This window comes from Cyprinus carpio, chromosome A16 (assembly GCF_018340385.1).
Source record: "Cyprinus carpio isolate SPL01 chromosome A16, ASM1834038v1, whole genome shotgun sequence".
Lineage (NCBI taxonomy): Eukaryota > Metazoa > Chordata > Actinopteri > Cypriniformes > Cyprinidae > Cyprinus > Cyprinus carpio.
In genome coordinates this window covers 10,799,201-10,812,943 of record NC_056587.1, presented here as the reverse complement: position 1 = coordinate 10,812,943, position 13,743 = coordinate 10,799,201, and the positions used below count along the sequence as shown (strand labels likewise).

At 37.2% G+C, this 13,743-nt stretch overlaps 1 protein-coding gene across 1 annotated transcript; it reads right to left on the bottom strand.

Moving 5' to 3' along the window:
- Positions 1-8,764: 8,764 nt before the first annotated feature.
- LOC109105977 (protein transport protein Sec61 subunit beta-like) lies at positions 8,765-13,612 on the bottom strand. The gene is made up of 4 exons (XM_019119284.2): positions 13,477-13,612; positions 12,938-13,035; positions 12,526-12,630; positions 8,765-9,131 (listed from the first exon to the last, which is right to left on the bottom strand). Exons 1-4 carry the CDS (start codon positions 13,477-13,479, stop codon positions 9,044-9,046), a joined length of 294 nt encoding a protein of 97 aa, XP_018974829.1. The 5' UTR covers positions 13,480-13,612; the 3' UTR covers positions 8,765-9,043.
- Between the last annotated feature and the right edge of the window lie 131 nt (positions 13,613-13,743).

The following is a 13,743-nucleotide window of genomic DNA, read 5'->3' as shown; positions in this document are numbered from 1 at the left end:
GACCAACATTCACTTTGAAGGTGCAGAGCTCAGCAGCTTAGATACTAGTCAACCATGTCAAGAGCTCTGGAGGGGCTTGGTTAGGAGGGTTGAATGAAAGAACCAAATACTCAACAAGAACCATTGAAAGCTTGTCTAGAGTTGGCAAGAAGGCGTAACAGTGACCCAGTTGTAATGGGTGAGATGAGATTTTGTGGTGAGATGTGACCAATAGCCTTTTAGACAAAAATCATAGCAATGTTTGTGGTGCAAATCTTTGCAAATTGCAGGAAATATGGCAAGACTCTGAAAAAGTCTTTAAACACTTGAAAGCCCTGCAATGCCAGTCTCTGATCTCAATCCAACATTGTGGATCACAAGCACAGTTTAACTAGTCTGAACAACCTGGAGAAGGTCTGCCCACAATAATGGGCCAGAAGCAAAGCTGGTTTAAACTCTGCCAAACTGTTTCTACAAAACATTAAAATGTGTAGATTGCATAATTCAGAACATGAATGTGGGAAGGGTGGATGTATGTTCCTTATGCAAAGTAATGTCCCAGCACCTCACAACACGTCCCTGTCCACCCATCATGAAAGACTGAGGCTTATATGCAGGTTGTTCAGTTAGATCTCGACTACTGACATCTTTAGAGTAGCAGTTGACTCTACTGACAAAGGGTTTTTAAGAATAGTTATTTTCGATTCATGTTAAAGACATTTTCAAGTTTGTTCCACAGCACAAATTAAATACAGTACTCCAGCAGTTTTGAAGCAGTTGAGTTTTTGAACATGTGAGTTTACATACTTGATGAAGCAGACAACCACTGTGGTCATTAGTTAGTAAATTAATTAAGATGTTCAACTTAAAAGAAGGCAACCGAGACCATGTCTAATATCTCCAGATATGCTTTGACTCTGCTGACTGTAGATGAATCAGACTGATTTTCCATCACACATAAAAACAAGAGTGTCCTTTCCATGTACAAAGAAGACAGACGAGAGATAAATGAGAAGAGTGAGAGATGTACTGTACTGCAGTGGACAAGGGGAGAGGCAGGACAGAGAGCAGGACAGAGTGTGTGAGACGTGACATTGACACCCTGGTCCTGCGCCCATCCCCTGTCCCGTGACATCACAGGCTGATGCTGGCTGGGACAGCAAGGATACATATGCACACTCATGCTTTCATAACCCCTATCTCGCGACTGTCCCTAAAGCATTACAACAGTCACGTCTGTTTAGACATGAAATTTTAGAGAGAGAGAGAGAGAGAGAGAGAGAGAGAGAGAGAAAACGATTTAGTCTGTTAGGAACTTGGGAGTCATTTTGTGAAAGTGACGAAAGTGAAAGTGACGTGACATTCAGCCAAGTATGGTGACCCATACTCAGAATTTTGCATTTCAGTTTTGCACACACACAGAGCAGTGAACACACACCACCTGTGAACACAACCCGGAGCAGTGGGCAGCCATTTATGCTGCGGCGCCCGGGGGAGCAGTTGGGGTTCAGTGCCTTGCTCAAGGGCACCTAAGTCGTGGTATTGAGGGTGGAGAGAGCGCTGTACATTCACTCCCCCCACCCACAATTCCTGCCGGCCCGAGACTCGAACTCACAACCCTTCGATTGGGAGTCCGACTCTCTAACCATTAGGCCACGACTTCCCCATTTTCTCAGTTTTGATACCAAATTCCTTAGATATTTAATGCAGTTCACTTAATTTTTAAGCAATAGTTAACCCCAAAATAAAATTTTTGTCAATTTACTCAATCTCATGGTTTCTAAGAACAGAAGACATGCAAAAACATAAGTCATGCAAAAACAATATCCATATGATGCTATGTTTTTGTTTGTTTGTTTTTACTTTCTGAGCTTTTTAAAGTTTTACAAAACCATGCAAAGAAAATATTAGTATTTAATTAGTGTTATTTTGGTATTATACTATTATATTATTTGTTGATATTTTGAATAAGCCATTAATTTTATATTTTCAGTTTTCATTTTGATTTAAATTATTTATTATGTGCTTTCATCATTAGTTTAGTTTTTATATTTCTATATAGCTTTATTTTTATTTCAGTTGTGTGTTTAGTTTTAGTAATTTTAGTACTTAGACACAGCAACATTTCATCATTTTCATTTGAGTTAAATCTTTTAAGTTAGTTAAAAATATCTTTCTTTTTTTAAGTTGTCATGTAATATATTTTATTTCATTTCAAATTTATTTCAATTACCTAAAATATTTTTACATTTTTAATTTTTTAATTTAAATTTTTTGATTAACAATTACTAAACTGCAGATAAACAGAGAAAAAAAACTTTACATTCATAAAACATGTAACTCAAAAATAAAAAAGACTAAAATAATACAGCTGTGTTATCAATTAAGGTGTGACAGATGGCTTTGACAGACATACAGTTTGTGCAAACACACGCGCACACACACACACACACATTTATTTATTTATTGACTTTTTTACTTTGATTACTTTTTTACGAATTTTGAAGCATGACAGCATACCTTCAGTGAACAGAAAAGCAACCAGAACATTCTGCAAAATACCTAAATTTGTCTCCCACTAAAAACAGTTTATAATGGTTTGAAAGTGCATGAGGGTCTGTAAATGACAAAGCACCCCTGAAACACACATTGCACGTGTGTATTGTCTTGTAAGCAGCTAATCCAGACCCTACAAAATCATGTGTTACAATTGCTGAGGTCTTTAGGGATTTACAGCATGTGTATTTGTGTAAAAGTGCTGAGTGTTTGTTACATAGTCTTGTCTTTGGCTCTCTCTCATTAGGCAAGCCCCTTTCACGTCTCACCACCTGACTGTCCTCCTTGAGAGTACTGATGCAGTAGTGGAAAAAAGCAGGGCCTAAAAATAACACTCACACACTCACCCACCTCAGGGATGGGACAGAACATGTGTGCGGGTGAGAGGGGGGTTAATATTAGAAAGTACATACGGTAATATGAAGAGGGTAGACCAACTGCTTTGCATGCACCATTTTAATCGGTGACTTGGGATCTCCTCGTGCCCCCCAACGTCACTCGAACGTAGCACATTCCTCGGCAGGTCACACGTTCATACATACAAGCGCCCACATACACACTCCGCATTCCAGCGGCAGTCACACGCACTGTATCATCACTGCTGGCGCTACTGCCTCCTCAGCACTCTGTTCCCTGCTATTTCTGTCTGTCTGGACCTGAAAAAAGACAGTGGTGGAGAAATCAAGAGAAAGAGAAAAAGAAAGGTGGGGGGATTCGCTCCTCGCTGCCAGCAGGATCACATTAGGCCAACTTACTGTCTGTCAGGCATCCAGAGTTACAACAGTTCCAGATGATCGGCTGGGTTTGGTTTAAACCACCACCGTGCCAGCTGACGTTTGGCCATGTGCCACTGTTCAAAATGAAGACGCGATGACACTGTTATCACTTTATATCAGATGATTATATTGAGCTCATTGGCTTGCGATCATTTGCTTGTCTTCTGTCAGTTCGTCTGCTCTCTTGCTCACATGACCGTCAGGTTCTTCCTCATTAATGATATTGACTGATCAAAACTGACATTCATTAAACTGCTCTTTTTATTTGATTTTTATCAGGATATTTAGCAGGCCTATGCTAGGCATGTAGGCTACTGTATATGTTGACACCTTTTCTGATTGATGTTGCAGTGAATGCAATGAATTAATGTGTAGGCTGTGTTTTAGTTAGTTTGCGTTGCATATTTAAGATAATACTTTTAAATAATTCAGTGTTTCCTGCACCAATTTTGGATAGTGGTGTTCTCTAGCCGCTGAATCTTCAGTGTAGAATTGAATGCAATGCAATGAAAATACAGTGTAGGGTGAAACATCTATCTAATGTCCTTGTGAGCTGCAAAATGATTATCAAACATAGAACAAACAAACAAAAGACAAAAAAAAAACTAGTGTGACCAGTGTTGTCCAGCTGATAAACAAATGAATCTTACAAACCCATTCTATTTAGTGAATCAAAACATATGGCACAGTGTAGTCCAACTGATTAACAAATGACTCTTTTGAGCCTGTTTTTAGTGAATCAAAATATAAAACGCTGTGTAGTCTGATTACCAATGAACCAGTTCTTTTTAGTGTGTTATTTTAATTGAGTCAAAAATTTTAATTTATTTTTATTATTAGTTAATTGAATTTTTAGAGTGTGTTCCTTTTAGTTAATCAAATACAGTGGCATGTAGTCCAATTGATGAATAAATCAATCATCAACTTTTGAGCCTGTTTTTAGTGAATCAAAATATAAAGAGCAGTGTAGTCTAACTGATGAACTAATGACTCTTTTGAGCCTGTTTTTAGTGAATCAAAATATAAAGTGCAGTGTAGTCTGATTATTGAAGAAATGACTCTTATGAGCCTGTTCTTTTTAGTGAATCTAAACATACATACAGTACAGTGTAGTTCAACTGACAAACAAATGACTCTTATGAGACCGTTATTTTTAAATCGGGTTTAAAAATCTTTTCAGACACATTGTCTGAGTCATAAATAGATGACTCCTATGACCTGACCCTTTAAATGAATTGTTCAATTAGTTAGTTCAAAAAGACCAGATGTTATCAGTTTGAATCAGTATGACGAATCCTAAAGGAAGGATACTGCAGATACTGAATCAACATCTGACTCACTGAACTGAGTATTCAGCTACAACCATATCAAAATGTCAAAAATGAAGAAATATTTCTGTCATTTATATATAAGCAATGTCAGCAATGATACATACATACTCAGTGTTCTTCTCAGTGTGTGTGTGTGTGTGTGTGTGTGCGTCTCAAAGGACCTCGGTAGCATTGGACTTAATGTAGGATCGATAGTGGCTGTCTCTCCATTGCACGCTTTATCAACCATATGATCCATTAAAACCAGGCACTCTCCTAGCATGCTTCCACACACACACACACTCATCATGAAGTTGCTGCTCTTCTCCCACCATTCCACACCAGTTGTCCGCTCTGACTCCCTGAGGAGAGCAGGCAATTCCAATATGGCTCAAACTCACTGAGCCATACACCCTAGCTACACTAACAGACAAACACACACCGTGCACATGAGGCACGAATGGACAGAGACTGAGACGGAAACAGAAATACACCCAAACATCAGAGACTCACGGATCAAAGAGAGAGACTAATAAAGGAGAACAGCATCAGCTTTCTTTTTGAAAACACTTCATTCTTTAAACACTTCATTCTCAACCATAAATAGGTGAAAGTGTGTGTGGTATGGGTGATTTTTCAATTAGAGAAACAAAAAAAATATTTTGGATTTGTCCCTGACCCAGACTTCTTAACTTGTCCATGGCAGTACATTTATACAAAAAAAAAAAGTGTTTAAAAAGGGAATTTCTACTTTTCACTTTTTCCAAAGAACATAAACATTATATTTCCATTCAGTGATTTTGTCTACATTCCTTGTAATTAATAAATGAATACATAAAAAATACACTGTCCCCAATTTTGATGTCATTGCGCCAAACATTCTACAGAGCAATTTTACAGAATACTATTTTATTACATTTATTTAGTTAATAATAGAAGTGAGATATTGTGAAGGTTTGATGATCAGAAATGTAATCTTGCAGAAATATTTTAGAAATACTTGTAGCCCTTTATCAGGTACTTATTCCAATACATTTAAAATGGTTTGAAGAAGTCAAGAAAAAACTCACCCGTATCTATGTGAATGTGCTGGGTCATGATAAAAACTCACTTAGATGTTTAATGTGAGCAGACACATGAACATTTAGGGTAATAATTCTGTGATTCTTATCTATTTCCTAAGAACAGTGAATCTCCTTGGCACAGATCAGAATACAGTTTGTGTTATGTAAGTCCAAATCTGAAAGAATGCAGGAGGCCGACTTCCCACAGACAAGGAGTGGCTTGCTACCACTGTGTCTCTTGTGCTACTTACGCGAATGTCACTGTATCATCACCTCCTGGATTACAAACTCATCCTCACACTATATTTCTCTTTCAAGAAGGCAAAGTGCACTTGTCATTGTTGTTCTTGTGGCTCAGTCGTAGAGCATTGTGTTAGCAGTGCAAAAGGTCATGGGTTCAATTCCCAGGGAACACACATACTGGTAAAAAAATGTATAGCCTGAATGCACTTTAAGTCGCTTTAGATAAAAGTGTCTGCTAAATGTGAATATCTGTTTTTATCTCACTTTTTGTATTGTAATTAGAGTCACATGTCAAAGATTCTGCTGTAATGTGTGACACACCTGGGTTACTGTGCATGTAAATGCAATTCTACAGTGTTTCAAATAACTGTTGAAATAATCAATGGCATGAAGCATGTTTTGTTTTGGGCAGATTAAAGCCGAGCATGACCAAGCCTGTTTGCACCTGATATCATCATCCATCTCAGGTGTTCCATTACGGGAAAATGTTTTTATATTGGCCATGTATTACCGACAATGTTTAATTCTCTTGTTTTAGCACAATGAAGGTCTGACACGTTTGTAGGCAAACTTTTAATAAACAACATATTAGCATTTACACATAAGAATGCAGTGTTTTAACATGCCTTTCTGCCTACCTTCAAATGTGGTTTGAATCATCGGATCACAAAGCATTTTGGACCCCGTTTAGACCTGACCACTCCCCTCTCTTTCCTGTTCCAATATTACACAGAATTTCCCCAAGTGGAAGGGTCCACCTTACCGACTTTTGGGGGCGGAGACAAACTGTGCTCTTTCCTGAACCACATCCTCTCAAGATGAACTAAACCTGCATTTCCACCTTGACTTGCTACTGCCAACCTGGGATTTCCAAACAGATCCGCTCCACTTATGGTTTCCTCCACATCACTCCCTTTCACTTTGAAATAATTTCATTCTAATTTTAATTAAAACTGAATTTATATAACTGAATTGATACAGAGAACGAGTTGAAACTGACATCACTAAAGGACAGCGGTGAACGCTTGCCCGCGTGTGTCCTCTGAGGAAACAAGGAAGGAAGTCTGTACATATGTGTGTGTGAGTGAGACAGAAAGAGAAAGAAAGAAAGGTGTCTGCATTGAAAATGAGCCTTGTGGCCTTTGAAACTGTTTCTATGAGACCTCTGCATGCAGCTCTTGTTGGTGATATCTGTGTGAGTGTGTTTCTCTGGGGCTGTCCCTCTACACAGGCAGTGGTTAGAGCTCAGGAAATGGTTACAAGAAAAAAAAAGAAAGAAAGAAAAATATATGAACAGAAAAAAAAACTGATTCTTGAGCTGTGAACACGCTCATCTAAATACATCAAATTTCACAGAATTCTGAAAACCTTTTAGTGTGGCTTCCTCTAGTCCATTAATATGCTAGTGGGCACATATTTGTGTGGAAAAAATACACTAATGGTGCAATTTATGAAAAAAAAAATCGTAAGAAATTATAGGCGTAGAGAAATCATTTTATTATTAAAAAAAAAAATTCCTTGAGTTACAGGACACTTTGTTCTTTAAATGTGTTGTAGACTGTACTGTATATTTGTGTATTGTATACTATATGTTAATGCATTAATCATAAACACTGGATCTCGGCCTAAAGTAGCACATTGAACCCAGTAGACAACAATTAAAACACACTCCATGAAATCTCTCATACACATTCAAATGCATCAGTCCTTGCCCATATGGATCCATTTTTAAGATGATACTGAATAATTCTGACTGCGTTGTTAGCTGTTGGGATTAGACTGAACCAGAAGGAAACCTTACTCTCTGTTAGGACATGAATAATGAAGAACACAGACTCAAAACACACTAGCACGACACTGAGAGGCTGCTTAACTTGTAAGAGTGGGTCACAGCGCCTCCTACAGGCTGATTTAATGCAGGTGGGGAAAACCATGATTGACGTTCGGTTCTATAATTAAACAACTGCGTCTTCTGTTTTATTTGTGGATATATCAGCAAAAACCATTTCACATAATCCAGAATAGAAATTCTGAAGGATTATATTTTTTATTTATTTTTGGGGTAAACTATGCTTGCCCTTTAGCTAATTTTGTATGACATACACTGAGGTAAGTGACAAACTGTAGAACTGCACAAAACGAGTCCCTCAGTAACTCATATAGCGTGTGTATTTCAATTCTGCCAGTCACTACAAATATTTTAATAGCCACTTGCCTGTTCTTTAAACAGTTCTTCTAGTATCAACCACAACTCCTTATTTACATTAAATGAACTTTGTGCTTGTATCAAACTCAATCCCCTCCATTAGACTGTTAACATTACAGACAAGTTAAACATGTCCATCTTCATTAAAGGAGCTCAGAAGCCATAGATTTTCTGGTTTCTGGAGTGCCGAGAAACTTGTAAAGACTGGAAAGAAAACCATCAACTTAGTACAGATCAGGAATATATGACATTTACAGGCCATTTAAAGCAAACCACCTACTGTGCAGTTTTAAAATATAAATAGCTTTGATTTAAAGAAATTCTCAGTTTTTAAGATTACCATTGTATATACTTGTGTTGCAGAGAAAGATTTAGGTTGCCACAGGGTTTGCATTTGCGTTGATGGGACAGCTGCAGGTTCAGTGGAACTGGGTTAATAGCAAATATTGCATCACTCTCAGAGACGGGTGTAGCTGATCTAGTTTGTGCACTAACAGCATGTCAGGAATGCACATTTGCATACAACCCCTTCTTATGTCACAAACTGAAGATATGCAAATTACACCCTGTGATGCAAATCACACCCTCTCATTTTTTTCCCCCACTGTAGATGAAAGAACAACAACAGTGTCGTTTTACAGCATTTTATTGTACAATCTTACATATTAGTTTGTACAAATTTTTAACAAAAAAATGTCCTGATCTGGTGAGCAAAAAAAACTGATGGTTTTTAATTTACCAAATGGTTGTAGTGGCTGGGTAAACTTGTGTGTGGGTGAAAACCCCTTGAAATGTTGGTTTTAATAAAGAAAAAGGGATTGGGGTGTTGATGGTCAGAGTTTGGTCCAGGTCCAATGGCTTAAGATTCAGTGACACGTTTCAGGGTCGGAGTCCAGAGGTCATGCAGGTTTAGGAGCGGGTGTATTTGCCCCAGATGTGCAGCATGAATACAGATGCGATAAAGAGCAAACTCATCACTAAAACTGGTACCGGACCACTGCAACAAGGGAGAAAGAGAAACAGATTAAATTACTGACAAATCTCATTAGGATCATTTTATATTATATATACACACATATATACAATAAGAGGGGGATTTAAATAAAAAGTTCAGCACAAATTTCCTCCCAGTGGGCCAATCAGGGCTGCTCGTCTTGACCATGTGATAGAAAACAGGGTAATTAGGATTCTAAACGCTGGCGAGTCGGATACTGTTAATGAGCTAGTTGGAAAATGTGGGGCTTTATTAAAGGAGGAACTGACCATCCCTTGAGTCGCTAGGCAGCCACGTAACCATGCTGACTGAAGGCCCACCCCTCAGGCTTTAATTGATGTGACCTTTTCTGACCGAACTTTAATTAAACTCAAAACACACAGACACACACAAAACCTAAAGAGTGAAAAATACTTCACACACAACTCCACACAGACTGTCCTACTCTAAGAGACTCTTGACTGTTAATACTGCCACTGTAGACACTCAAATCCATTTTGACATGCTCAGCGAACGTATGGAATGAACAGATGTAACATTACCTATGTAAAACAAAACAAACAAAAAAAACGTGCAAAAATCACTTCAGAGGAAAACACTATTACAGAAGTTAGCTGCAGAGAGAGAATGGCTCTAAATACAGCACACACACACACACACACAGCTGTAGGAGGGGAAACGGCAGGGGAGATATCAAATAAAGACGGAGGTTAAGCCCACAAGGCCAATTTCCTGTCGTTAAAATTTCATGTTTATCCTTATAAATGCTAAACCTCCCAGAACCCTCTGCCCCTCCCTTTCATGTCACTTCCTGTTGAGTTGAGGGAATGAATTAAAAATGAGCATCTGTGTTGGTTCTTTGCACATTAATTATCTCAAATCGTAACCTTAGTTTGTCCTTAAATTAAGCAATAAAAAATGTCTAACATGATTTCACAGCTAGTGGATTTTTCCTCCCACACGAAGCCTTTATTTAAAAAAGAAATCATAATGACTAGCAATAAAAAAGGAAAAATACAAACTGTATATGAGAGCATTACATAGCAAAATATTTTTTTATTACATAAAAAAAGCACTCAAAAATCTGAAAAAGAAAACTGCTCAACATCTAAACATGTGTCTTTGTAATTCAACAATTTTTAATCTAAATTGGCTGGCTGTGATTTTTTTAAATTCCTTTATTTCTGCAGTCTATTTTCAAATACATGCCACTTATATATCTAAATTATGTTTCCCAAACTGTACTCATATCACTTTTTCTAAGAATTTTATTAGGAAAATCTCTGCTAAAAAAAATTAATAAAATTTTCAAAAAATATATTTTTCAAGTTTGAGCATGTTTAAGCTCTCAAAATTCAATTCACTTTGAAGAAGAAATATAGCTTCAAGCAACGATGACGGGCCCAAGCCACCAGTGGCATCAGGAAAATGGTGCACAGCAGGCACATGCATTTACAGTAATACATTTTTTTCTGGACTCCTTCTTAATGGTTGAATTAAGTTTTATCAAAAAGCATGTCTAATTAATTAAAATCAAGAAACTTAAACAATTTAACAACAATTTATTAAAAGTTTAACAAAAAGTACATGTTTCGGGCCCTATGAAATGTTTTATTTTTTCCAACCTTATATTTTGTTACCAAATTCTGTTTTACCATGTCTAATTTATTTCATTTATTCAGTTTCATTTATTATTACAATAGCCTTATGAATTTTTTGTTCAGAAATTCTGTGTGGTGTATTTACATTTTTTAAGGGATAAAACATTTAATCTATCTTTTAGTAATGAAATTTAAACAAATTTAATTTTTTGGAAAATAAAGGTCATTTAATATTACAATTAAAACATTGAATAAATATTGTATGATTATTCCTTAAAAATAAGGTTTTAATCATTTTTGTAGTAGTAGTAGCAGCCTATTACGTACATTCTACTGAACAATAGTAATATATTTCTGCTGCATTGTCTTTAAGTTAAACCTGTGATGGAGAGACTTTGAAAATATCTACCATCACGAGTTTAACTGGTAATGTTAGTGCAAATGTGTTGGTTTATTCGTTCTCTTTTTAATTGTATTTATTTACTTAAACTTGTCTCTAAATCATGCATATAATAAGAGTCGAAAGGCAAGAGATTTTTATTTTAAAAAATGGTATGTTCCAATTTGGGAAGAGCGGGAAAAAAGGTGTATTTAAGATGGCCGCCACTAGAAGTTGGGGGTGAACAGATAGAGAGCTTGGACATGATTGTGGTGCTGTGTAGCAAGGGAAACTCCAGCCTCGATGTTGTAGAGGGGATTTGGTACTGTTTTTAGTACTTGCAGTTCTAGTTTTAGACAGTTTTTATTACAATCTTTGTTTTAAGCTCTTATACCTATTTATTTGCCTATTTTGCACACCTGCTTAAATAAACAACCCTTTGGACCCCAGCTTCGCTATTGCTCCTCCTTGTGACTGCTCGGGTCATTATCACAAAACCAAACTTTTATTTTGACGGGTTACCGTGAATACCTTAAGATTTCTGTGTGCATATGCTATGAGGATAGTTTTACTCAAATGAAATAGTCAGATGCTCATGAAGTGACTCTCAGAGCAGTTCTGGAGATGTTGTTCAAGTATTTATGTCCACAGTTAGTGAGATGGCAGATGCTAAAATCACCGCAAGCATCACGGATTTTAGTATGCATAGTAAACAAAACCGTGCATCTGCACCATTCATTAACACAGAGACACACAAAATTCATATTTAAATAGTTGTTTTGCGGCTTAATATTTACAAATACTAATGGAAGTTCGAGTGCGCACACGTGTGTGTGTGTGTGTGTGTGTGTGTGTGTTGGCAACCACTGAATCAGCTGTCCTGTCATTAACATGGGGTGCTTTTCGGCTCAGAGTTTTATTTTCTTTTTCAACTTCAGGAGCTTAAAGTGCTCCTGCAAAAAGCAGGTTGCTAAAACACGAGGCACCCGGGGCACATAAACATGTTTACTCAGAATGACTTGTTCTCCATATGTAAATTTTTTTTTGAAGAGTTTGGATAATGCACTGTAAAGATATAAGAAAATTAATGTTATCTTTTTTACTGTTATTTTTAATAAATCGCCATGGCAACACCATTCAAGAGATTCAAAATCCATTCAAAATGTATCATCTTCAGTATCTTCAGGGTTGGAGTATCGCAAATTCCACAAGTGTAATATTAATTTTATTTAATATTATAATTGTTCTTACTGTCACTTTTTATAAATGTAATGCATCCTTGCTAAATAAAAGTATTAATTTATTTTGTTCTTTCTTTCTAAAAAAAAAAAAAATTACCTCAAACTTTTAAACGATAGTGTAAAATGTTTTCTATCTCGGAGTAAAAGAGTATTCTGTATTCTGTGTGAGTACTCACACTTTAAGTCCTGGTGAGTCCTCAGTGTAAAAGCGCCACATCCCTCCAGTGCCAGCTGATGCTGTGGATCTGCCTCCGCTGCGAGCACCACTGCTAGGGGCTTTCCTGAGAAAAATCAACACAAACAACAAATCTATCTGCTTAAAAATTCATAAATAAGTGTCAGATAATATCAAACACTCAAACTGAATAAAAATGTCAGCTGATTAATTAAATCAAACACTGATGATGTCAAATTTGCAGGACAAAACACTGATTAGGGCCTCATCAGTCAACTGTGACTTACAGAGATCTAATTAAACAATATCATTATGGGTCTGCTGATCAAATCACAGACATACAAAGAAAACTCTTTGATTCAGCTTGATGGTGTATTAAGACCCAAACACATCTGTTCTTGCGAGGACCTTACCTCTGTCTGGCTGAGGTCCCAGCAGTGCGGGGGGCCACCGTCTTACTGGGGGAACGGCTGGAGGCACCAACATTTGTTGCACTAGATGCGGGTCCAGGCTGAAAAGAAAGAAAAAAAAAAAAAAGATACAGATCACTAGATGTTCAAACCTACGTAATCGTGAGATAATGCAACATATAATTTTTAGGATAGTAAATATTCACGCTATGAGAATGCGCCAGATTTAGACTGAAGAGTTGGTGTGGGGGTTTGAAAGAGCCACGTCTCCCAAACAAATGCGGTGATTGCAGCTAGAGAGCGAACGAGCCCTATAAACTTTGAGTATAAATCTACTGGCACGGAACTAAATACTATTAAAAACCCCAACTCCAGTAATTAAAAATCAAATCTAAGTGGCTGCTAAGCAAATAAATAACAGTACTACGTTAACTATTCCAATAACGGTTCGTTACTACAAAGCATGACTGGCTACCAGATAACGTTAGCAATACAGATACAATACGCTACACAACTACGAAAAACTGCATCAAGAAACTTACCATTTTGTTTAATATATGTTTAGGAAACTGTGGGTAAAAAAAAAAAGATTGAATCTGGCAGACTGCCTCTGTAACTGAACTCCAGCCGACGCAGACCACTACAACAAGAGAGAGCCTATTGATGACGTTTCACTGAAAAGGCCACGACAGCCACAGAAAGGACCCTCGTAGGAACCATCAGCGTGCCTGACCGGAACTGTGATCCAGCGCATTCCATTTGAACACATTTAGGCTGGTTTCTGAACCTAGGTTTGACATGAAACGTCA

Coding starts and splice junctions, on each gene's coding strand:
- LOC109105977 (XM_019119284.2), bottom strand. Junction 12,631..12,937: donor GGGACCTCAGCCAGACAGAG/GTAAGGTCCTCG, acceptor GATTTTTCTCAG/GAAAGCCCCTAGCAGTGGTG. Junction 9,132..12,525: donor GACTCACCAGGACTTAAAGT/GTGAGTACTCAC, acceptor CCCTTGTTGCAG/TGGTCCGGTACCAGTTTTAG.